Here is a 25715-nt window from a genome sequence, read left to right as displayed (position 1 = left end):
TTCCTAAATGGTGAGATGCTAGGAACTGTGGAGGAACAGAGAGATTTGGGTGTCCATGTACTTAAATCACTAGTGGACAGGTACAAAAGCAATCAAAAAAACGAATGGAATGTTTGCCTTTATCTCAAGCGGGCTGGGATGCAAAGTGGTGAAGTCAGGCTTCAGTTGCAGAGCACCTTGGTCAGACCCCGTCTGGAGTACTGGGTTCATTTCTAGACACTGCATCTCAGGAAGTACATATTGGCCTTGGAGGGGGTGCCGCGTAGATTCACCAGAATGATACCAGGGTTAAGAAAGTTCACTTATGAGGAGAGGTGGCATAAACTTGGATTGTATTCTCTGGAGTATAGATGATTGAGGGTTGATCTAATCAAGGTGTTTAAAATGAAAAAAAGCATCTCATAGGGTGGATAAAGAGAAACTATTTCCTCTGGTGGGGGAATCCAGAAAAAGGGGGCCTTTTTGTAAAATTAGAGACAGACTATTCAGGAGTGAAATCAGGAAGCACTTCTTCGTACAGAGGGCAGTAGAAATCTAGAACTCACACCCCCAAAAGGCTATGGATGTTGGGTCCATCGAAGCTTTCAAGGCTGAGATTAATAGATTTTTGTTTGAGCAAGACTATCGGGATATGGAGCAGCAGCAGGTAAATGGGGTTCAGCTACAAATCAGCCATGATCTAACTGAATGACAGAACAGGCTCAAGGGCTGAATGGCCACTCCTGTTCCTATTGTACAGCTAGACAAGAGACCCATTGGGGGAAAAATTGAGTTGCGTCCCCTTTGGGGCACTAACTTCGCCGGGGTGCTACTTTTAGTGCCCGGAAAAAATTAGCACCCCCGTCGCTGAAATTCATCGGTCGCGCCTCAAGAGGGAAGCGGGGCACTATTGGAAGCGCCCCGCCTCCCTCTTGGGGCGCTGCGAGGGAATATCGCGGCGCTACGTGCTGCAGCACCACGCTCTGCGGCACGTCGCGCCACGGTACTGCAGGCCTTCCTCCCCTTCTTAAAGGGGAGGGGCCTAGCACAGTGCGACCTGGGGCCCAGCTGAGCCACCAGGGATCGGAGTGCCGGCAAAAGAGCCCAGCACTCAAGAGAAGTGCTGGGCCCATGGAGCGCAGCCGGCACTTCACAGGGGGGCTGAAGAGGAGGCCAGGGATGGCAACGGCGGCAGGTGCTGGCGAGAGCTTATCGGGAGACTCAGAGAGGCAGATACCAGACAAACAGAGAAAATCTCAAAAAAGTGACGTCAGCAGACTGTGGAGTTTGTGTTTTAGTGCTAGCTAAACAAGTAAATAGCCTTAAAGATAAAAAAAAAAGTTTTAAACAACTGTTATCTAACATGGCAGGACATCCTGTGCCACAAGAGAACTCCAGAACACTTCATGAGTCCTGGAAAACCACATAGTGCTGAGAGTTGGGTGAGTCAGGGAGTCTTAACTGGTTGCTGAGAGTTGGGTGAGTCAGGGAGTCTTAACTGGTTGCTGAAATCAAACTTTTGTTTGTTCCACATTTACTGTGTGCTGTTTACTGTTTAAAATCTAAATTTCCCAGCTTTAAGCAGGGTTAAAAAGGGATAAACAAGTCCTACAACTCAGAGCAGCTGAAGGCAGTTAACAGGGGAAACTGGAGTAATCTGGTTAACCTGGTTCTCCTGTAGCTGGGCTCAGCTCAGCAAGTCTTTGTTTCAGGGCCTATAAAAACAGGCTTTGAAGTGCGATTTTGCACTGAGTGCTGAGAGTTGGGTGAGTCAGGGAGTCTTAACTGGTTGCTGAGAGTTGGGTGAGTCAGGGAGTCTTAACTGGTTGCTGAGAGTTGGGTGAGTCAGGGAGTTAGGTGAGGCAAGGCCTCAGAGCTTCGGCGGGTGCTTCAGCGGCAGAGCGGGCCTACAAAGGGCTCCAGAGACCAGGTAAGGCTCACTTTACTGGTGGTATTGAACTAAGTTAATTTATAAATTGATTAAAGTGGTAGGTCATGCCAGGAGAGCCCAGCCCCGTGATGTGCTCCTCTTGCTCTATGTGGGAATTCAGGGACGCTGCCAGTGTCCCTGACCAACACGTGTGCCAGAAGTGCATCCAGCTGCAGCTACTAACGGGCCGTCTTGCGGCGCTGGAGCTGCGGGCGGATGGGTTGTGGAGCATTCACGATGCTGAGAGGGTCGCGAATTACTCATACAGTGAGTTGGTCACACCGCAGGGTAGGGCTGCACAGGCAGAAGGGAAATGGGTGACCACCAGGCGGAACAATAGAAGCAGGCAGGTAGTGCAGGAGACCCCTGTGGCCATCCCCCTTTCAACCAGGTATACCGCTTTGGATACTGTTGAGGGGGATGACTTACCAGAGGAAGGCAGCAGCAGCCAACTTCCTGGCACTGGGGGTGCTCCTGCTGCCCAGGAAGGGAGGAAAGAGTGGGAGAGCAAGTGGTAGGGGATTCTATAGTAAGGGGAACAGATAGGCGTTTCTGTGGCCATAGACGTGAATCCAGGATGGTTTGTTGCCTCCCTGGTGCCAGGGTCAAGGATGTCACTGAGCGGCTGCAGGGCATTCTGGAGGGGGAGGGCGAACAGCCAGAGGTCGTGGTCCACATTGGTACCAACGACATAGGTAAAAAGAGGGATGAGGTCCTGCAGCAAGAATTCAGGGAGCTAGGTAGAAGATTAAAGAGCAGGACCTCAAAGGTTGTAATCTCTGGATTACTCCCGGTGCCACGTGCCAGTGAGTATAGGAATAGGAAGATAGAACAGATGAATGCGTGGCTAAAGAGTTGGTGCAGGAGGGAGGGCTTTAGTTTCCTGGATCACTGGGTCTGCTTCTGGGAAAGGTGGGACTTGTACAAGTCGGACGGTTTACACCTGAACCAGAGGGGGACCAATATCCTTGCGGGGAGGTTTGCCAGCACTGTTGGGGGGGGTTTAAACTAACTTGGCAGGGGGATGGGATACAGAGTGGAGCTATAGTAGGGGGTGAATTACAGCCAAATACGGAGGAAAAAACAAGTCAGCTGGGAAGGCAGACCAAATATGTGAAGGCAAAAGGGAATATGGCAAGGCTGGAATGCATTTATTTTAATGCAAGGAGTCTTGCAAATAAGGTGGATGAACTGAAGTTGTTGTTGAACACATGGGAGTACGATATTGTTGCTATCACGGAGACATGGTTGAGGGAGGGTCAGGACTGGCAGCTCAATATTCCGGGGTATAGAATCTTCAGGCGAGACAGAGGGGGGTGTAAAAGGGGAGGGGGGGTGTAAAAGGGGAGGGGGTGTTGCAATATTAATTAAGGAGTCAATTACTGCTGTAAGGAGGGATGATATATTAGCGGGTTCCTCTAATGAGGCCATATGGGTAGAACTTAAAAACAAAAAGGGGGCAAGCACTTTGCTGGGAGTGTACTATAGGCCCCCAAACAGTCAGGGGGAGATAGAGGAACAGATATGTAGGCAAATCTCAGAAGTGCAAAAATAATAGGGTAATAATAGTGGGGGATTTCAACTTCCCCAATATAAATTGGGATAGTCAGAGTGTGAAAGGCTTAGAGGGTGCAGAATTCTTAAAGTGCATCCAGGAGAGCTTTTTGAGCCAGCGTGTAGAAAGTCCTACAAGAGAGGGGGCGGTACTGGACCTAATTCTAGGGAATGTAGCCGGGCAAGTGGTGGAAGTGTCAGTAGGAGAGCATTTTGGCGACAGTGACCATAATTCGGTGAGATTTAAGGTGGTCATGGAAAAAGACAAAGACGGCCCGGAAATAAGGGTTCTAAATTGGGGGAAGGCCGATTTTAATATGATAAGGCAGGATCTGGCCAAAGTGGACTGGGAGCAGCTACTTATAGGAAAATCCACATCAAAGCAGTGGGAGACTTTCAGAAGGGAAATAGAGAGAGTACAACGCCAACATGTTCCCGTAAAGGTCAAGGGTGGTACCAACAAGCAAAGGGAACCTTGGATGACAAGGGATATACAAAAATGCATTAGGAAAAAAAGGGGGGCTTTTGGCAGTTACAAAAGACTAAAGACGGAGGAAGCCCTAGAGGAGTATAAAAAGTGCAGGGGCATACTTAAAAAAGAAATTAGGAGAGCGAGGAGGGGCCATGAAATAACACTGGCGAGCAAAATAAAGGAAAATCCTAAGATGTTTTATAAGTATATTAAGGGCAAGAGGATAACCAGGGAAAGGGTAGGGCCCATTAGGGACCAAAGTGGCAATCTGTGTGTAGAGCCAGATGATGTAGGCGGGGTTTTAAATGAATTTTTTGCATCTGTGTTCACTATGGAAGAAGACGATGTAGACATAGAAATCGGGCAAGGGGACTGTGATATACTTGAACATATTAGCATCGAGAGGGAGGAGGTACTAGCGGTTTTAGCAGGCCAAAAAGTGGATAAATCCCCAGGTCCGGACGAGATGTATCCCAGGCTGCTGTGTGAGGCAAAGGAGGAGATTGCAGGGGCTCTGACACAAATTTTCAGAACCTCTCTGGCCACAGGGGATGTACCAGAGGACTGGAGAACAGCTAACGTAGTACCATTATTCAAGAAGGGTAGCAGGGATAAACCAGGGAATTACAGGCCAGTGAGCCTAACATCTGTGGTAGGGAAATTATTGGAAAAAATTCTGAGGGACAAAATTAGTCTCCACTTGGAGAGGCAAGGATTAATCGGGGATAGTCAGCATAGCTTTGTCAAGGGTAAATCATATCTGACCAATCTGATTGAATTTTTCGAGGGGGTGACAAGGTGTGTGGATGAGGGAAATGCTGTGGATGTGGTATACATGGACTTCAGTAAGGCTTTTGACAAAGTCCCGCATAGGAGACTGGTCAAGAAGGTAAGAGCCCATGGGATCCAGGGTGCCTTGGCACGTTGGATCCTAAACTGGCTGAGTGGCAGGAGGCAGAGGGTGATGGTCGAAGGTTGCTTTTGCGACTGGAAGCCTGTGTCCAGTGGGGTACCTCGGGGATCGGTGCTGGGTCCCTTGCTGTTTGTGATCTACATAAATGATTTGGATGAGAATGTAAAAGGTATGATCAGTAAGTTCGCAGATGACACAAAAATTGGTGGGGTGGTAAATTGCGAGGAGGAAAGCCTCAGGCTACAGGACGATATAAACGGGTTGGTCAGATGGGCGGAAAAGTGGCAAATGGAATTTAACCCTGAAAAGTGCGAGGTGATGCATTTTGGACGGACAAATAAGGCAAGGGAATACACAATGAGTGGTAGGGCCCTAGGAAGCACAGAGGGTCAGAGGGACCTTGGTGTACATGTACATAGATCCCTGAAGGCAACGGATCAGGTAGATAAGGTGGTTAAAAAGGCATATGGGATACTTGCCTTCATTAGCCAAGGCATAGAATATAAGAGCAGGGAGGTTATGATGGAGCTGTACAAAACGCTGGTAAGGCCACAGCTGGAGTACTGTGTGCAGTTCTGGTCGCCTCACTATAGGAAGGATGTGATTGCTTTGGAGAGGGTGCAGAGAAGATTCACCAGGATGTTACCTGGGATGGAGCGCCTCAGCTATGAAGAAAGACTAAACAGGCTGGGGTTGTTTTCCTTGGAGCAAAGAAGGCTGAGGGGGGGACCTGATTGAGGTGTACAAAATGATGAGGGTCATAGATAGGGTAGATAAAGAGGAACTTTTCCCCTTAGTAGGGGGGTCAATAACAAGGGGGCATAGATTCAAGGTAAGGGGCAGGAGGTTTAGAGGGGATTTGAGGAGGAACTTTTTCACCCACAGGGTGGTTGGAGTCTGGAACACTCTGCCTGAAAGGGTGGTAGAGGCAGGAACCCTCACAACATTCAAGAAGCATTTGGATGAGCACTTGAAATGCCATTGCATACAAGGCTATGGACCAAATGCTGGAAAATGGGATTAGATTGGACAGGGCTTGATGGACGGCGCAGACACGATGGGCCGAAGGGCCTCTTTCTGTGCTGTATAACTCTGACTCTATATGCAGGGAGGGCTGACAACTTCTCACGCTCTAGCCGAGTTTCTGAGCTTGAGGGGTGGCTGGCGTCACTACAGAGCATATGGGAAGCCGAGAGTTTCGTGGACAGCACATTTCAGGAAGTGGTCACCCCACAGCTACAGAAAGTTCAGGAGGAGAGGGAATGGGTGACCACCAGGCAGACTAGGAGGCACAGGCAGGCACAGCAGAAATCGCCTGGGTGTGTGGCACTCACAAACTAGTATTCAGTGTTGAATATCAGTGAGGGTGATGACTCATATAGTCATACGGCACAGGAGGAGGCCATTCGGCCCATCGAGTCCATGCCAGCTCTCTGTAGAGCAATCCAGTCAGTCCCATTCCCCCGCTCTATCCCCATTTCCCTGCAAGTTTATTTCCCTCAAGTGCCTATCCAGTCTCCCCTTGAAAACATTGAGTGTCTCCGCTTCCACCACTTCCGTCGGCAGCGAATTCCAGGTCATCACCACTCGCTGTGTAAAAAAGTTTTTCCTCACATCCCCCCTGTGTCTCTTGCCCAAAACCTTAAAATCTGTGTCCCCTAGTCCTTGTACGGTCAACTAGTGGGAACAGCCTTTCCCCGTCTAGCCTATCCAAACCCGTCATAATCTTGTACACATCTATCAAATCACTCCTCCATGTCCTTTGCTCTTATGAAAACAAATCCAGCTTCTCCAACCTGTCCTTGTAGCTAAGATCCCCCATCTCCGGAACCATTCTGGTAAATCTCCTCTGAACCCTCTCAAGGGCCTTCACATCCTTCCTATCAAAAAAAGCAGTGGCCCCAGCACTGAGCCTTGGAGAACACCACCGTCTACCATCCTCCAGTCTGAAAAACAGCCATTTACCAGTCAGTGCAGTCAGAAGCAAATCCACAACATCATGGGAGACTTGGCTGACATAAGAAAGTGTAGAAATGGTGCTAGATTGGGAAATGCTGATGTACAAAGGGACCTGGGTGTCCTTGTACACCAGTCACTGAAAGCAAACATACAGGTGCAGCAAGCAGTTATGAAGGCAAATGGTATGTTGGCCTTCATTGCAAGAGGATTTGAGTACAGGAGCAAGGATGTCTTACTACAGTTGTACAGGGCCTTGGTGAGACCACACCTGGAGTACTGTGTGCAGTTTTGATCTCCTTACCTAAGAAAGGATATACTTGCCATAGAGGGAGTGCAGCGAAGGTTCACCAGACCGATTCCTGGGATGGCAGGACTGTCGTATGAGGAGAGATTGGGTCGACTAGGTCTGTATTCACTGGAGTTTAGAAGAATGAGAGGGGTTCTCATTGAAACGTATAAAATTCGGAAGGGTTTGACAGACTGGATGCAGGGAGGATGTTTCCCCTGGCTGGGGGGTCTAGAACGAGGGGTCACAGTCTCAGGATACGGGGTAGGACTGAGATGAGGAGAAATTTCTTCACTCAGAGGGTGGTGAACCAGTGGAATTCTCTACCACAGAAGGCTGTGGAGGCCAAGTCACTGAATATATTTAAGAAGGAGATAGATACATTTCTAGACACAAAAGGCATCAAGGGGTATGGGGAGAGAGCGGGAATATGGTATTGAGATAGAGGATCAGCCATGATCATATTGAATGGCCTACTCCTGCTCCTATTTTTCTATGTTTCTAAATGTAGTCGTTATAGGGGATTCAATAGTCAGGATGATAGATAGTCATTTCTGCAACCGCAGACCTGAGTCCCGAAAGTAAATGTGGGTTCCTTACAGGCTGAGACAGGAGAAATTATAATGGGGAATAAGGAAATGGCAGAGAAATTAACCAAATACTTTGTGTCTGTCTTCACAGCAGAAGTTGCAAAAAAAACTCCCAGAAATAGTGGAGAACCAAGGGTCTAGCGAGAATGAGGAACTGAAAGAAATTAGTATTAGTAAAATAAAGTACTGGAGAATTAATGGGACTGAAAGCCTATAAATCCCCTGGACCTGATGGCCTACATCTTAGGGTTTTGAAAGAGGTGGCAATAGAGATAATGGGCTGGATTTTGATACTGGAGGCGTGTAGGAGGCGGGACTACAACTTTTGGGGTTGTAGTCCCGCCTCCATTAAGTTGTAGCCAACCCACGCGATTTTCACTTGATTGGCCTTGTTGAGCCCACCCAGCGGGCTCAGCAGGCCAATTAAGGGCCATCTGGCAACAGGTGATGTCACAGATTGACATTTCATCTGTCAAGAGCTTTTGACAGATGAAATATCAGCGTTTAACAGCTCTTTGAAGCCGTCAAACACTGACAAACTGTACACGAAGTTAATTCCTTCCTCTCAGGCTGATTTAGAGTTCTCTCCAGAACAGAAAGCTGAATGCTGCAACTTTTGACAGCTTGCGGCCATTCTGCTTTCTGTGCCCGTGAGGTGAGGGACTCCCGAGACCTGAATGAAGGAAGGCTGTAAAGGTAAGTAAAACTTATTTAAACACTTTACACACACCAAACACACTTACCTCTGCACTCATGCACACATCACTCACCTGAACACCGGACATCTCAAACCCTCCAAGCCCTTCAGCCAGACGGTCCACCTCGCTAACTTGGCGTGGTTTGGAGCCGTCGGGAATCCCACACTTCAGGGATAAAAATAGGGATTAGGCTAAAAACTGCCTGTTAACTACCTGTTAACAGGCAGTTAATTGGCACAAATCCCCTTCCCGCCTCGAGGAGACGGCTCCCAGCACAGGTCGGGTATCCGCCTCCTTTGAAACTGGCATGGAGGCGGGTTGGGCTCGTGCCCCCCGATTTTGCGATTTTTAACCCCCCACACGCCTCCAATCCCACCTCAACGGCCCAATGAAAATCGAGCCCAATGGATGCATTATTGGTTGTCATCTTCCAAAATTCCATAGATTCTAGAACTGATCCCACGGATTGCAAGGTAGCAAATGTAACCCCACTATTTAAGAAAGGAGGGAGAGAGAAAATGAGGAACTACAGACCAGTTGGCCTGACATCAGTAGTAGGGAAAATACTAGGACGTATTATTATTAAGGATGCGGTAACAGGGCACTTAGAAAATAATAATAGGTTTGGGCAGAGTCAACACGGATTTATGAAAGGGAAATCATGTTTGACAAATCTGTTAGAGGTTGTAACTAGCAGATTAGATAAGGGGGAACCAGTGGATGTGGTGTACAGTATTTGGATCTTCAGAAGACATTCGATAAGGTGCCACACAAGAGGTTATTAAACAAAATTAGGGCACATGGGATTGGGAGTAATATACGAACATGGATTGAAGATTGGTTGACAGACAGAAAACAGAGAGTGGAAATAAGCGAGTCATTTTCGGGTTGGCAGGCTGTAACTAGTGGGGTACCGCAAGGATCAGTGCTTGGGCCTCAGCTATTCACAATCTATATCAATGATTTGGATGAGGGGACCAAATGTAATATATCCAAGTTTACTGATGATACAAAGCTAGGTGGGAATGTAAGTTGTGAGGAGGATGCAAAGAGGCTTCAAGGGGATATAGACAGGCTAACTGAGTGGGCAAGAACATGGCAAATGGAATATAATATGGAGAAATGCAAAGTTATTCACTTTGGTAGGAAAAATAGAAAGCAGAGTATTTTTTAAATGGTGAGAAATTGGGAAATGTTGGTGTTCAGAAGGACCTGGATGTCGTCGTACACGAATCACTGAAAGTTAACATGTAGATACAGCAAACAATTAAGAAAGCAAATGGTATGTTGGCCTTTATTACAAGAGAATTTGAGTATAAGATTAAAGACGTCTTACTGCAATTATATAGGGCCCTGGTGAGACCACACCTGGAGTATTGCGTACAGTTTTGGTCTCCTTACCTAAGAAAGAATATATTTGCCACAGGAGGGAGTGCAACGAAGGTTCACTAGACTGGTTCCTGGGATGGGGGGATTGTCCTATGAGGAGAGATTGAGTAGACTAGGCCTATATTCTCTAGAGTTTAGAAGAATGAGAGGTGATCTCATTGAAACATACAAAATTTTTTACAGGGCTTGACAGGGTAGATGCAGGGAGGATGTTCCACCTGGCTGGGGACTCTAGAACCAGGGGTCACATTCTCAGAATAATGGGTTGGCCATTTAGGAGATGAGGAGAAATTTCTTCACTCAGAGGGTGGTGAATCTTTGGAATTCTCTACCCCAGAGGGCTGTGGAGGCTCAGTCGTTGAGTATATTCAAAACAGAGATCGATAGATTTTTGGATATTAAGGGAATCAAGGGTTATGGGGACAGTGCAGGAAAGTGGAGTTGAGGTAGAAGATCAACCATGAGCTTATTGAATGGCGGAGCAGGCTCGAGGGGCCGAATGGCCTACTCCTGTTCCTATTTCTTTTGTTCTTATGGTGTGTTGCCTCCCTGGTGACAGGGTAAATTATATCACTTAACAGTGTAGAACATTCTGCCAGGGGAAGGAGAACAGCCAGAAGTCGTGGTCCATGTTGGAACCAATGACATATGTAGGAAAAGGGTTGAGGTCCTACAGGCAGAGTTTCCGGAGCGAAGAAAAATATTTTAAAAAAGGACCTCAAGGGTGGCAATCTCTGGATTACTCCCAGTGCCATGGGTTAATGAGTACAGAAACAAGAAGATAGTGCAGGTGAATGCGTGGCTGGAGAAGCGGTGCAGGAGGGAGGGCTTCAGATTCCTGGGGCTTTGGGGCCAGTTCTGAGTCAGGAGGGACCGGTATAAGCCAGACAGATTGCCTCTGAATAGGGCTGGGATCAATGCCCTCGTGGAGAGGTTAACAATTGCTGTGGGGGACTGTTTAAACTAATTTGGCAGGGGCAGGGGGAGGGGCACCAGGACATAGCAGCAGAGAGGAGAGACATGGTGCATAGAAAACTAGGAGTGACAAACAGCAACAGAATAAAGAATATTGTAGATGAGCAGAAATTACATGGAGGAAAAAAGCAAAAGCCAACTAGCATGGTGTTGGAATGCATGTGTGTTAATGTGAGCAAATAAGGTTGATGAATTACAGGCGCAAGTTGCCACACGGGATTATGATATCGTGGTTATAACGGAGACCTAGCTTAAACATGGCCAGGAGTGGGACCTACACATTCCTGGCTACAATGTATTCAGGAGGCATAGGGAAGGAAATAAGACAGGAGGGGGTGGGGGTGGGGGACGGCAGTATTGATCAAGAATAACATTACAGTTGTACAGAGGGACGCTAAACTAGAAGGCTCAAAAACCGTATCTATTTGGTTAGAGTTAAGGAACAAAAAAAGGAGCTGTTACATTGCTGGGTGTTTGCTATAGACCCTCAAATAGTGAGAAGGAGATAGAGGAGCAAATCTGTAGTCAAATTTCAGAGAAATGTAAAAATAATAGAGTAGTAATAGGGAGGGACTTCAATTATCCTAATATAGGCTAGGGGGGAAAAAAAGAGTAAAGGGCAAAGATGATGAAGAATTCCTAAAATATGTATAGAAGAACTTCCTTAATCAGTATGTTTCCAGTCCAACAAGGAAGGAAGCAATGCTGGATCTAGTTCTGGGCAAATGGAGTATGTTGCAGTGGGAGAACATCTGGGTAATAGTGATCATAATATAATTAGGTTTAAAGCTGTTATAGAAAGGGACAAACAAACATCAAAAGTGAAAATACCCAACTGGAAGAGAGCCAATTTCAGTGATTTGAGAAGGGATGGACTAGAAACAAAGATTGGCCAGGAAAACAGTTAATAAGCAATGGCAGGCCTTCAAGGCGAAGATACTTCAGGTACAAACCAAGCATATTTCCATAAGAAGGAAAGATGGGGCGTCCAAAGCTAGAGATTCCTGGATGACAAAGGAAATACAGGTTAAAATAAAACAGAAAAGGTTATGACAAATGTCAGATACAGAATACAGTAGAAAACCAGGCATAATACAGAGAGTTCAGGGGGGAAACTGACAAGGGCAAAGATAAAGTATAAGAAAAGATTAGCGAGTAACATAAAAGGGAACCCAAAAATCTTTTATCAACAAATAAAAATGAAAAGGATAGTTAAAGGAATGGGGGGGGGAATTAGGGACAATAAGGAAATTTTCTGGTAGAGGCAGATGGCATGACTGAGGTACTGAATGAGTAATTTGCATCCGTCTTCACAAAAAAAGATGGGTGAAGTTAATGTTGCAGTAGAGATTGGGGGAGTAGAGAAATTGGATAGGATAAAAATAGATAGAAAGGTGGTACTAAATAGATTGGCATAACTCAAAGTTAACAAGTCACCCGGTCCCAATGGGATGCATCCTAGGTTGCTGAGGGAAGTTATGGTGGAGATAGCAGAGGCTCGGACTACAATCTTTCAATCCCCCTTGGATATGGGAGCGGTGCCAGAGGACTGGAGGGGATTGCAAATGTTATACCACAGTTCATAAAAGGGGAGAGGGATAAACCTGGTAACCACAGGCCAATCAGTCTAATGTCAGTCGTGGGAAAACTACTAGAGACCATTGTCAAGAAAAAATTAATTCTCACTGGAGAAGCATTGGTTAATAAATGATAGCCAGCACGGATTTGTTAAAGGCAAATTACGTCTACCAATACAAAAGCAAAATACTGCAGATGCTGGAAACCAGAAATAAAAACAGAAAATGCTGGAAATATTCAGGTCAGGCAGCAGCTGTGGAGAGAGAAACAGTTAACATTTCAGGTCAATGACCTTCATCAGAACTGGAAAAAGTTAGAGATGTAACAGGTTTTAAGCAAGTACAGAGGCAGGGAAAAGAATCATAGAAATTTATGGCACAGAAGGAGGCCATGCGGCCCATCGTGTCTGCGCCGGTCGAAAAAGAGCTACCAGCCTAATCCCACTTTCCAGCTCTTGGTCCGTAGTCTGGCAGTTTACGGCACCTCAAGTTCATATCAAAGTACTTTATAAATATGATGAGGGTTTCTGCCTCTACCACCCTTTCAGGCAGTGAGTTCCAGGCCCCTACCACCCTCTGGGTGAAAAACCGTTCTCCTCAACTCCCCTCTAATCCTTCTACCAATTACTTTAAATCTATGCCCCCTGGTTATTGACCTATCTGCTAAGGGAAATAGGCCCTTCCTATCCACTCTATCTGGGCCCTCATAATTTTATGCACATCAATTAAGTCTCCCCTCAGCCTCCTCTGTTGCAAAGAAACAACCCCACCCTATCCAGTCTTTCTTCATAGCTAAAATTCTCCAGTCCTGGCAACATCCTCGTAAATCTCCTCTGTACCCTTTATAGTGCAATCGCATGTTTCCTGTAATGTGGTGACCAGAACTATATGCAGTACCCTAGCTGTGGCCTAACTAGTGTTTTATACAGTTCTAGCATAACCTCTCTGCTCTAATATTCTATGCCTCGGCTAATAAAGGAAAGTATCCCGTATGCGTTCTTAACCACCTTATCTAACTGTCCTGCTACCTTCAGGGACCTGTGGACATGTACTCCAAAGTCCCTCTGTTCCTCTACATTTCTCAGTATCCTACCATTTATTGTTTATTCCCTTGCCTTGCTAGCCTTCCCCAAATGCATTACCTCACGCTTCTCTGGATTGAATTCCATTTGCCACTTTTCTGCCCACCTGACCAGTCCATTGATATCTTCCTCGCTATCAATCACACAGCCAATTTTGTATCATCTTCAAACTTCTTAATCATGCCCCCTACATTGAAGTCTAAATCATTGATATATACCACAAAAAGCAAGGGACCTAGTACTGAGCCCTGTGGAACCCCACTGGAAACAGCCTTCCAATCACAAAAACACCCGTCGGCCATTACCCTTTGCTTCCTGCCACTGAGCCAATTTTGGATCCAACTTGCCACTTGCGCTTGGATCCCATGGGCTTTTACCTTTTTGACCAACCTGCCATGTGGGACCTTGTCAAAGGCCTTGCTAAAATCCATGTAGACTACATCAAATACACTACCCTCATCAACCCTCCTTGTTGCCTCCTCAAAAAATTCAATAGTCAAGACATGACCTTCCCGTAACAAATCCATGCTGACTGTCCTTGATTAATCCGTGACTTTCTAAATGATGATTTATACTGTCCCTCAGAACTTTTTTCAATAATTTTTCCACCACCGAGGTTATGCTGACTGGCCTGTAATTACTCGGTCTATCCCTTTCTCCCTTTTTAAACAATGGCACAATGTTAGCAGTCCTCCAATCCTCTGGCACTTTGCCTGTAACCAGAGATGACTGGAAAATGATGGTCAGAGCCTCTGCTATTTCCTCCCATGCCTCTCTAAACAGCCTGGGATACATTTCATCTGGGCCTGGCGACTTATTGACTTTCAATGATGCTAAACCTCTTGATACTTCCTCTCTCTCTATGTTTATCCCTTATAATATTTCACACTCCTCCTCAACTACAATGTCTGCATCATCCCTCTCTTCTGTGAAGACAGACGCAAAGTATTTCTTAAGAACCATACCCACGTCTTCCGCCTCCACACATAGGTTATATTTTTGGTCTCGAATAGGCCCTACTCTTTGCTTAGTTATTCTCTTGCTCTTTATGTATTTATAAAACATCTTTGGGCTTTCCTTGATTTTACTTGCCAATATTTTTTCATGCCCTCTCTTTGCTTTCCTAATTTGGGTACTGGGACAAGAAAAAAAACAAAAGATGGGTCCAGATGAGATGTAAATGACAACAGCAGAATCATTACCAGCAGCTGCTGTCCAAAAAAATGGGAGCAGCGGTTATGATCTGAAATTGTTGAACTCAGTGTAGAGTCCAGAAGGTGGTAAAGTGCCTCATCGAAAGATGAGGTGCTGTTCCTCGAGCTTACGTTGAGCTTCATTGGAACAGTGTAGGAGGCCGAGGACAGAAAGGTCAGAGTGCGAGTGGGAGTGGGACGGACTATTAAAATGACAAGCGACCGGAAGCTCAGGCTCATGCTTGCAGGCTGAACAGAGGTGTTCCTCAAATGATCACCCAGTCTGTGCTTGGTCTCCCCAGAGTAGAGGGGACCGCATCGTGAGCAGCGAATACAGTATACTAAATTGAAAGTAGTACAAGTAAATCACTGTTTCACCTGGAAGGAGGGTTTGGGGCCCTGGTCGGTGGGAAGGGAAGAGGTAAAAGGGTAGGTATTGCCTCTCCTGCGCTTGGATGGGAGGGTGCCGTCGGAAGGGGAGCGGGTGTTGGGTATACCAGGGTGTTGCAGAGGGAACGGTCCTTTCGGAATGCTAAAAGGGGAGGGGAAGGAAAGATGTGTTTGGTGATGGGATCACGCTGGAGGTGGCGGAAATGGCAGAGGATGAACCATTGAATGTGGAAGCTAGTGGGGTGAAAGGTGAGGACAAGGGGAACCCTACCTTGGTTCGGGGAGAGAGGGGAAGAGGTGAGAGAAGAAGTGCAGGAATTGGGATGGACACTGTCAAGGGCCACGGTGGAGCGGAATCCTCGTTTTTGAGGAAAAAGACCTATCAAAAGCACTGGTATGGAAGGTGGCATCAACAGAACAGATGTGACAGAGACGGAGAAATTGGGAGAATGAATAGATTCCTTACAGGAAGTGTAATCAAGGTAGTTGTGGGAGTCAGTGGGCTTATAGTAGATATTGGTCAACAGCCTATCCCCAGAAATGGAGAGAGAGCAGTCAAGGAAGGGAAGAGTCAGAGTCAGAGATGGACCATGTAAAGGCGAGGGAGGGGTGGAAATTGGAAACAAAGTTGATGACATTTTCCAGTTCAGGGTGAGAGCAGGAAGCAGTACCGATCGTGTCAACAATCTACCAGAAATAATGGGGAACACAGGGTCTAGAGAGAATGTAGAACTTAAAGAAATCAGGATAAGTAAAGACATAGTACTGGAGAAATTAATGGGACGAAGTAGCGACAAATCCCCATGACCTGACAGCCTGCATCCTAGGATTTTAAAAGAGGTAGCTGCAGAGATAGCTGATGCACTGGAGAGGTACCACCAACGCGGCCTCTGCAAGATCATGCAAATCCATTGGCGGGATAGGCGCACCAATGTCAGTGTTCTCGCTCAGGCCAACATTCCCAGCATCAAAGCTTTGACCACACTCGACCAGCTCCGATGGACGGGTCACATCATCCACATGCCCGATACGAGACTCCCAAAACAAGCACTCTACTCAGAGCTCCGACACAGCAAGAGAGCCCCAGGTGGGCAGAGGAAACACTTCAAGGACACCCGCAAAGCCTCCTTGAAAAAGTGCAACATCCCCACTGACACCTGGGAATCCCTAGCCCAAGACCGCACAAAGTGGAGGAGAAGCATCCGGGAAGGCGCCGAACACCTCGAGTCTCTTCACCGGGAGCAAGCGGAAGCCAAGCACAAGCAGCGCACGTCAACTCAAGCACCCCACCCACCCGCCTCTTCAACCACCGTCTGCCCCACCTGTGACAGAGACTGTAGGTCCCGCATTGGACTCATCAGTCACCTGCAAAATCATTTTTAATGTGGAAACAAGTCATCCTCGGTTCCGAGGGACTGCCTAAGAAGAAGAAGAAGAAGATTAATCTTCCAGAATTCCCTAGATTCTAGAACCGTTCCCAAGGATTGAAAGGTAGCAAACATAACCCCCTTTATTTAAGAAAGGAGGAAGAGAAAAAACAGGGAACTATAGGCCAGTTAGCCTGACATCAGTAGTAGGGAAAATGCTAGAATCTATTATTAGGGATGTGGTAACAGGGCACTTAGAAAATCGTAATATGATTAGGCAGAGTCAACATGGTTTTATGAAATCGTGTTTGACAAATCTGTTAAGAGTTTTTTGACGATGTAACTAGTAGGATGGATAAAGGGGAACCAGTGGATGTAGTGTATTTGGATTTTCAAAAAGCATTTGATGAGGTGCCACACAAGAGGTTATTACACAAAATTAGGACTCATGGGATTGGGGGTAATATATTAGCATGGATTGAGGATTGGTTATGGACAGAAAACAGATGTAGGAATAAACAAGACTTTTTCGGATGGGCAGGCTGTAACTAACGGGGTACCGCAAGGATCAGTGCTTGGACCTCAGCTATTTACAATCTATATTAATGACTTATATGAAGGGACTGAGTATAACGTATCCAAGTTTGCTGATGATACAAAGTTAGGTGGGAAAGTAAGCTGTGAGGAGGATGCAAAGAGGTTGCAGAGAGAAATAGACAGGTTGATGGAGTGGGTACGAACATGGCAAATGGAATACAATGTGAGGAAGTGTGAAGTTATCCACTTTGGTAGGGGGAAAAAAAAGCAGAATATTTTTTGAATGGTGAGAGACTGGGAAATGTTTGCATTCAGAGGGACCTGGGTGTCCTTGTGCATGAATCACAGAAAGTTAACATGCAGGTACAGCAAGCAATTAGGAAAGTAAATGGTATGTTAGCTTTTGTTACAAAGGGATTAGAGTATAACAGTAAAGAAGTCTTACTACAATTATACAGGGCATTGGTGAGGCCACACCTGGAGTACTGTGTAAGTTCTGGTCTCCTTGCCTAAGGAAAGACATACTTGCCTTAGAGGGAGTGCAACAAAGGTTTACTAGACTGGTTCCTGGGATGAAGGGATTGCCCTATGAGGAGAGATTGAGTAGACTAGGCCTATATTCCCTAGAGTTTATTAGAATAAGAGGTGATCTAATTGAAACATATAAAATTCTTAAGGGGCTTGACAGGGTTAATGCTGAGAAAATGTTTCCCCTGTCTGGGGAATCTAGAACACGGGGTCACAATCTCAGAATAAGGGGTCGGCCATTTAGGATTGAGATGAGGAGAAATTTCTTCACTCAAAGGGTTGTAAATCTCTGGAATTCGCTACCCCAGAGAGCTGTGGATGCTCAGTAGTTGAGTATATGCAAGACAGAGGTCGCAAAATTTTCAGGAACTAAGGGAATAATGGGATATGGGGGGGGGGGGGGGGGGGAGGTGGAGTTGAGGTAGAAGATCAGCCATGATCTTGTCGAATGGCGGAGCAGGCTCGAAGGGTCAAATGGCCTACTCCTGCTCCTATTTCTTATGTTCTTATTATGTTAGAAAAAGAGGTAAGGGAGGGTACCGGAGTAGGACTGGAACAAAGAATGTTCCACATATCCCATGAGTTCCCATAGCAACACCTTTTATTTGGAGGAAGTGAGTGGAGTCAAAGGAGAAGTTGTTTCAATGCAAGAATAAGTTCAGCCAGGTGGAGGAGGGTGGTGGTGGATGAGGGCTAGTTGGTCCTGGATGAGGACTAGTTGGGCCTCAGTTCAAAGAAGAAGCGGAGGGCTCTCAGGCCGTCCTGGTGGGGGTTGGAGGTGTAGAGCAGGGGTTCTCAACCTTTTGCTTCCGAGGTCCCCCCTCCCGTGTTATAAAAATTCCACAGACCCCTGTAAAACAACACAAATATTTTGTCTGTATAAAAATAAGTTGTACAATTAAACATATATATTTATTATCTTTGTTTTACTTAATGTGAAACTTGTTGCTGGTGCTGGTTTTCAAATTGCTCCGTGGCCTCGCCCCTATCTGTATGTATAACCTCCTTTAGTCCCTACAACCATTCAAGATCTCTGCACTCCTCCAATTCTGGACTCTTGCGCATCCCAGATTTTCATCGCTCCACCATTGGCGTCTGTACCTTTAGCTGGCTGGTCCCAAAGCTCTCTAATTCCTTCCGTAAACCTCTCCGTCTCCCTACCCCTCTCCCCTCCTTTAAAACGCTCCTTAAAATTTAACTCTTCAATTTTTTAAAAATTTGTTCATTGGATGTGGGCGTCACTGGCAAGGACAGCATTTATTGCCCATCCATAATTACCCTCGAGAAGGTGGTGATAAGTTGCCTTCTTCAACCGCTGCAGTCCATGTAATGAAGGTTCTCCCATAGTGCTATTAGGGAGGGAGTTCCAGGATTTTAACCTAGCACTGATGAAGGAACGGCGATATATTTCCAAGTCAGGATGATGTGTGACTTGGAGATGATGGCGTTCCCATGCGGCTGCTGCCCTTGTCCTTCTAGGTGGTAGAGGTCACGGATTTGCGAGGTGCTGTCGAAGAAGCCTTGGCGAGTTGCTGCAGTGCATCTTGTAGATGGTACACACTTCAGCCACAGTGCGCTGATGGTGAAGGGAGTGAATATTTGAGGTGGTGGTTGGGGTGACAACCAAGCGGGCTGCTTTGTCCTGGATGGTGGCGAGCTTCTTGAGTGATGTTGGAGCTGCACTCATCCAGGCCAGTGGAGAGCATTTCATCACACTCCTGACTTGTGCCTTGTAGATGGTGGAAAGGCTTTGGGAGTCAGGAGGTGAGCCATTTGCCAAAGAATGCCCAGCCTCTGATCTGCTCTTGTAGCCACAGTATTGATGTGGCTGGTCCAGTTAAGTTTCTGGTCAATGATGACCTCCAAGATGTTGCTGGTGGTGAACTCGGCGATGGTAATGCCATTGCATGTCATGGGGCGGTGGTTAATTTCTCTCTTGTTGGAGATAATCATTACCTGGCACCTGTGTGGCTCAAATATTACTTTCCATTTATCAGCCCAAGCCTGAATGTCGTCCAGGTCTTGCTGCATGGGGGCACGGACTGCTTCATTATCTGAGGAGTTGTGAATGGAACTGAACACTGTGCAATCATCAGTGAACAACCCTACTTCTGACCTTATGCTGGAGGGAAGGTCCTTGATGAAGCAGCTGAAGATGGTTGGGCCTAAGACCCTGAGGAACTCCTGCAGCAATGTCCTGGGGCTGAGATGACTGACCTCCAACAACCACAACCATCTTCCTTTGTGCTAGGTATAACTCCAGCCAGTGGAGAGTTTATCTCAATTACCATTGACTTCAATTTTACTGGGGCTCCTTAATACCACACTCGGTCAAATGCTGCCTTGATGTCAAGGGCAGACACATTCACCGCACCTCTGGAATTCAACTCATTTGTCCATGTTTGGATCAAGACTGTAATGAGGTCTGGAGCCGAGTGGTCCTGGCGGAACTCCAACTGAGCATCAGCGAGCAGGTTTTTGGTGAGTAAGTGCCGCTTGATAGCACTGTCGATGACAATTTTCATCACTTTGCTGATGATTGAGAGTGGTAATTGGCCGGAATGGATTTGTCCTGCTTTTTGTGGACAGGACATACCTGGGCATATTTTACACATTGTCGGATAGATGCCAGTGTTGTAGCTGTACTGGAACAGCTTGGCTTGAGGCAGGGCTAGATCTGGAGCACAAGTCTTTAGCACAACCGCCAGGATGTTGCCGGGGCTAATAGCCTTTGCTGTATCCAGTGCGCTCAGCCGTTTCTTGATATCACGTAGAGTGAACTGAATTGGCTTCCGTGATGGTGGGGACCTCAGGAGGCCGAGATAGATCATCCACTCAGCACCTCTGGCCGAAAATTGTTGTGAACGCTTTAGCCTTGTCTTTTGCACTCACGTGCTGGGCTCTGCCATCATTGAGGATTGGGATGTTCATGGTGTCTCATCCTCCTGTTAGTTGTTTAATTGTCCACCACCATTCACGACTGGATGTGGTAGCACTGCAGAGCTTTGAAGATCCATTGGTTGTGGGATCGTTTAGCTCTGTCTATAGCACACTGCTTCAGCTGTTTAGCATGCATGTCGTCCAGGGTTGCAGCTTCACCAGGTCGGCACCCCATTTTTAGGTATGCCTGATGCTACTCCTGGCATGCTCTCCTACACTAATCATTAAACCAGGGTTGGTCCCCTGGCTTGATGGTAATGGTAGAGCGAGGGATATGGCAGGCCATGAGGTTACCGATTGTGGTGGAATATAATTCTGCTGCTGCTGATGGCCCGTAGCACCTCACAGATGCCCAGTTTTGAGCTGCTAGATCTGTTCTGAATCTATACCACTTAGCACGGCAGTAGTGCCACACAACACAATGGAGGGTGTCCTCAGTGTGAAGACGGGACTTTGTCTCCACAAGGACTTTGCGGTGGTCACTCCTACCAATACAGTCATGGACAGATGGATGAGGTCAAGTAGGTTTTCCCTCATTTTGGTTCTCTCACTACCTGCCACAGGTCCAGTCTCGTAGCTATGTCCTTCAGGACTCAGCCAGCTCGGTCAGTAGTGGTGCTACCAAGCCACTCTTGATGATGGATATTGAATTCCCCCATCCAGAGTACATTCTGTGCCCTTGCTACCCTCAGTGCTTCTTCCAAGTGGTGTTCAACATGGAGGCGTACTGATTCATCAGCTGAGGGAGGACGGTAGATGGTAATCAGCAGGAAGTTTGCGTGTCCATGTTTGACCTGATGCCATGAGGCTTTATAGGGTCTGGAGTCAATGTTGAGGAGTCCCAGGGCCACTCTCGCCCAACTGTATACCACTGTGCCGCCACCTCTGGAGGGTCTGTCCTGCTGGTGGGGCAGGACAGATGATGGAGGAATCTGGGACGTTGGCTGAAAGGTATGATTCTGAGTAAAAATACATCAGGCTGTTGCTTGACAAGTTGCGGGACAGCTCTCCCAATTGTGGCACAAGTCCCCAGATGTTAGTGTGGAGGACTTTGCAGGGTCGACTGGGCTGTGTGTGCCTTTGCCATGTCCAGTACCTAGGTCGATGCCGGGTGCTCCGTCTGGTTTTATTCTTGGTATATTTCTTTGTAGCGGTTTGGTACAACTGAGTGGCTTGCTAGGCCATTTCAGAGGGCAGTTAAGAGTCAACCACATTATTGTGGGTCTGGAGTCACATATAAGCCAGACCAGGCAAGGAAGGTAAATTTCCTTCCCTAAAAAGGACATTAGTGAACCAGAGGGGTTTTTACGAAAATCCGATAGTTTCATGGTCACCATTACTGATACTAGCTTTTTATTCCAGATTTATTTAATTAACTGAATTTAAATTCCCTAGCAGCTATGGTGGGATTTGAACTCATGTCTCCAGATTATTCGTCCAGGCCTCTGGATTACTAATCCGGTAACATATCCACTAGGCTACCATAACCCAATTAATCTTTTGGTTACCTGTACTAATTTCTCCTTATGTGATTTGGTGTCAAATTTTGTTTGATAACGCTCATGTAAAATGCCTTTGGACGTTTTACTATGTTAAAGGCGCTATATAAATCAAAGTTGTTATTGTGGAAGCTGCGGGCATTGTCAGGATTCTGCACAGTGTGGGAGAAGGTTAATTCGGTGACAATAGCAGGTCCACCCCAGAATAGACAAAATAATTGGTTTATATCAGTTGCGAATTATTCAGCAAATGCTGCATTTATTTCAAACGTATCATCAGTAATTTTGTGACTGTGAAGTTTTACTGAACTGACCGGCAATATAATCCCTCACCTTCAGAAAGGTCAGCCCGTCTTTTTGCTGCTCCATCTGTTTCTGCAACTTTGAAATCAATAGAATTTAAAGTCTCTTGAATTTCTCGAAGATTTTCCTTCATTGTTTTTAGAACCTTCCCCGCTTGTTCCCTGAGATCGCTAATTAAACGCTGCTCTTTCTCAGTGAGAATCTGGTGACTCTGAGTGACAGGAGCTCTGGCCAATCCATTTCTCCAGCAGCTCAACAGAAACCTGCCTCCGTCATTAGCTCTCCAGCCAATTCACTTCCCCAAGAGCACCTCAGCGGGCCAGAAACTGGCCAATCAATGCCACTGGAAGGCAGGGTTTATTTCAAGTGAAAGAGGCTCACGCTCGGAACTTGCTCGTTCGGTTTAAATATATGTTTTTTAATTGGTGGTAATGTTTGTCCTTCTGACAAGACGAAATATTTTGGCAGACCCCTTGAAACCTTCTCGCGGACCCCCAGTTGAGTACCCCTGGTGTAGAGGGACTGGATGTCCACGATGAAAAGGAGATGGTTAGGGCCAGGAAGCTGGAAACTGTTGAAGTGGCAGAGTTTCAAAGGGCATTTGATCACGTACCGCATAAAAGAACTTATTTGGAAAATAGAAGCACATGGTATTAAAGGGGCGGTGGGAACTTGGGTACAAAATTGGTTAATGGATAAGAGGCAGAGAATAGGGGAAATGGATGTTTTTCTGACTGGAGGGCAGTATGCAGTGGGGTTCCCCAGGGGTCAGTATTAGGACCATTGCTTTTCTCGTTATATATAAATGACCTGGACTTGGGTATAGGGAATACAATTTTGAAGTCTGCGGATGATACAAAACTTGGCAACATAGTAAATAGTGAACAGTATAGTACCAGACTTCAGGAGGACAGAGAGAGACTGGTGAAATGGGCAGACACATAGCAGATGCAATTTAATGTGGATAAGTGCAAAGTGATGCCCTTTGGGAGAAACAACATGGAGAATCAGTATAAACTAAATGGTACTACTTTGAGGGGGTGCAAGAGCAGCTGGACCTGAGGGTGCATTTTCACAAATCCTTGAAGGTGGCAAGGCAAGTTGATAAGGCGGTTAAGGCAGCATACGGGATACTTGGCTTTGTAAATAGGAGCATTGAATACAAAAACAAGGAAGTCATGCTAAACCTTTACAAATCATTGGTTAAGCCTCAGCTGGAGTAGTGTGTAAAATTCTGCGCACCACACCAAGGTCCTGGAGAGGATACAGAGGAGGTTTACCAGTTTGATACCAGGGATGAGAGAATTCAGTTATGTGGAGAGACTAGAGAAACTGTGATTGTTCTCCTTAGAGCAGAGTGGGTTAAGGGGAGACCTATTAGAGCTATTCAAAATTGAGAGGTTTTAATACAGCAAGTAGTGATAAACTATTTCTTCTGGCAAGTGGGTCAGTAACCAGAGGTCATAGAGTTAAACATAGAAGATAGGAGCAGGAGTAGGCCATTCGGCCCCTCAAGCCTGCTCCGCCATTCAATGAGATCATGGCTGCTCATCCAAATTCAGTACCCTGTCCCTGCCTTCTCCCCATATCCCTTGAGCCTTAAGAAATATATCCAACTCCTTCTTGAATATATTTAATGAACTGGCCTCCACTGCCCTCTGTGGCAGAGAATTCCACAGGTTCACCACTCTCAGGGTGAAGAAATTCCTCCTCATCTCAGTCATAAATGGCTTACCCCTTATCCTTAGACTATGACCCCTGGTTCTGGACTCCCCGGCCATCGGGAACATCCTTCCTGCATCTAGTCTGTCCAGGCCTGACAGAATTTTATAGGTTTCGATGAGATCCCCTCTCAATCTTCTAAACTCCAGTGAGTATAAGCCCAATCGACACAATCTCTCCTCATACGTCATTCCTGCCAGCCCAGGTATCAGCCTGGTGAATTTTCGCTGCACTCCTTCCATGGCAAGAACATCCTTCCTCAGATAAGGCGACCAAAACTGCACACAATACTCAAGGTGCGGTCTCACCAATGCCCTGTACAACTGCAGCAAGACATCTTTGTTCCTGTACTCGAACCCTCTTGCTACGAAGGCCAACATACCATTTGCCTTCTTAACTGCCTGCTGCATCTGCATGCTTACCTTCAGCGACTGGTGCACAAGAACACCCAGGTCTCTTTGCACTTCCCCTTCTTCCAATCTATTGCCATTCAAATAATAATCTGCCTTCCTGCTTTTGCCACCAAAGTGGATAACCTCGCATTTATCCACATTATAGTGCATTTGCCATGTTTCTGCCCAATTACCCAACCTGTCCAAATCGTACTGGAGTTTCACGACATCCTCCTCACAGCATACCCTCCCACCCAGCTTTGTGTCGTCTGCAAATTTGGAGATATTACATCCAGTTCCCTCGTCCAGATCATTAATATATATTGTGAACAGCTGGGGTCCTAGGACCGATCCTTGTGGTACCCCACTAGTCACTGCCTGCCACTCGGAAAACGACCCGTTTATTCCAACTCTTTGCTTTCTATCTGTCAACCAGTTCTCTATCCAAGTCAATACCTTGCCCCCAATCCCATGGCCTAGAAATTCATTGAGGCCACTTTTGGGGCGCTAAAGTGGGGCGTCCGCTAAAGTTTGCGGCCGCCGCCAAATTGATGCCACTTCTCCGATATTCATTAGCTTCGCCCTAGGAGTTCGGGCGAGCGCTAAAACTGCTGCTGGACGCCTCTCTTTGGGCGCTAAGCCGGAGGTGGTGATCGATAGCGCCGAGGCCGGGCGCAGCGCAGGTGCGGCCATCTCGTGATTGACAGCAGACACCCTGGCGCCGGCCAGCTCTTAAGGGGGAAGGGTCGACTGTGTCTGCTGCCACGCCCTGGATAGTGGAGCCCTCCAGCTAGGCCTGAACACTGCTGCTGGACCCAAGTAGCGCCTGAAGACATGGAGAAGGCCCGTGAACGTGCGCAGCGCTTCTCAGAGCGTGATCTGAGTGTGCTGATTGCTGCTGTGGAGAAGAGGCGCCATGTTTTGTACCCGGACAATGACAAGAAGGCAACGGTCCACGTCTACAGGAGAGCCTGGAGGCATGTCGCCACCAAGCTGTCAGCCAACAGCGACGTCCCCAGGAGCGGTGCCCAATGCCGCAAAAAGTTAAATGACCTCACACGCATTGTCAGGGTGAGTACCCTTTCCAGTGACCTCCTCATCCTTGCATGTGCACCTCACATTATGGGCAAAGGGACCTGAAAGCTCTAATGGCCAGCCTTCATCCAGCAGCTATGGGACAGGCATGAGCATCAATTGCACATTCTGCACTTAACACACTGGCCAAGCTATTCCACCATGGGAGGCATTGCACACCAGATCTTGGCGACACACTGGCCAGGCTATTCCACCATGGGAGGCAGTGTACACCAGATCATGGCGACACACTGGCCAAGCTATTCCACCATGGGAGGCAGTGCACACAAGATCACGGCGACACACTGTACTTAGAGGCCGTCCTTTCTCTTGCAGGCCAAGCTGGCGAATAATCGCAAGAGCCGG

General features: G+C 46.9%; 1 protein-coding gene across 9 annotated transcripts in view; it reads right to left on the bottom strand.

The window, feature by feature from the left end:
- tbc1d19 (TBC1 domain family, member 19) overlaps positions 1–25715 on the bottom strand; it is a 198269-nt gene that overhangs the window by 121804 nt on the left and 50750 nt on the right. For 4 of the 9 annotated variants that reach the window (XM_085968188.1, XM_085968160.1, XM_085968149.1 and 1 more), the window contains one exon: positions 11699–11749. The exons of the other annotated variants lie outside the window; for them this stretch is intronic. In XM_085968188.1, the coding sequence (XP_085824314.1) occupies positions 11699–11749 (51 nt within the window). The remainder of the gene's footprint in view (positions 1–11698; positions 11750–25715) is intronic. 9 annotated transcript variants of the gene reach the window in all.

The sequence above is a fragment of the Somniosus microcephalus genome, chromosome 2, assembly GCF_052327205.1.
Source record: "Somniosus microcephalus isolate GS21.2 chromosome 2, FLI_Smic_1.0, whole genome shotgun sequence".
NCBI lineage: Eukaryota > Metazoa > Chordata > Chondrichthyes > Squaliformes > Somniosidae > Somniosus > Somniosus microcephalus.
Note: the sequence above shows the minus strand (reverse complement) of the source record. Positions and strands in the feature narration are given on the sequence as shown.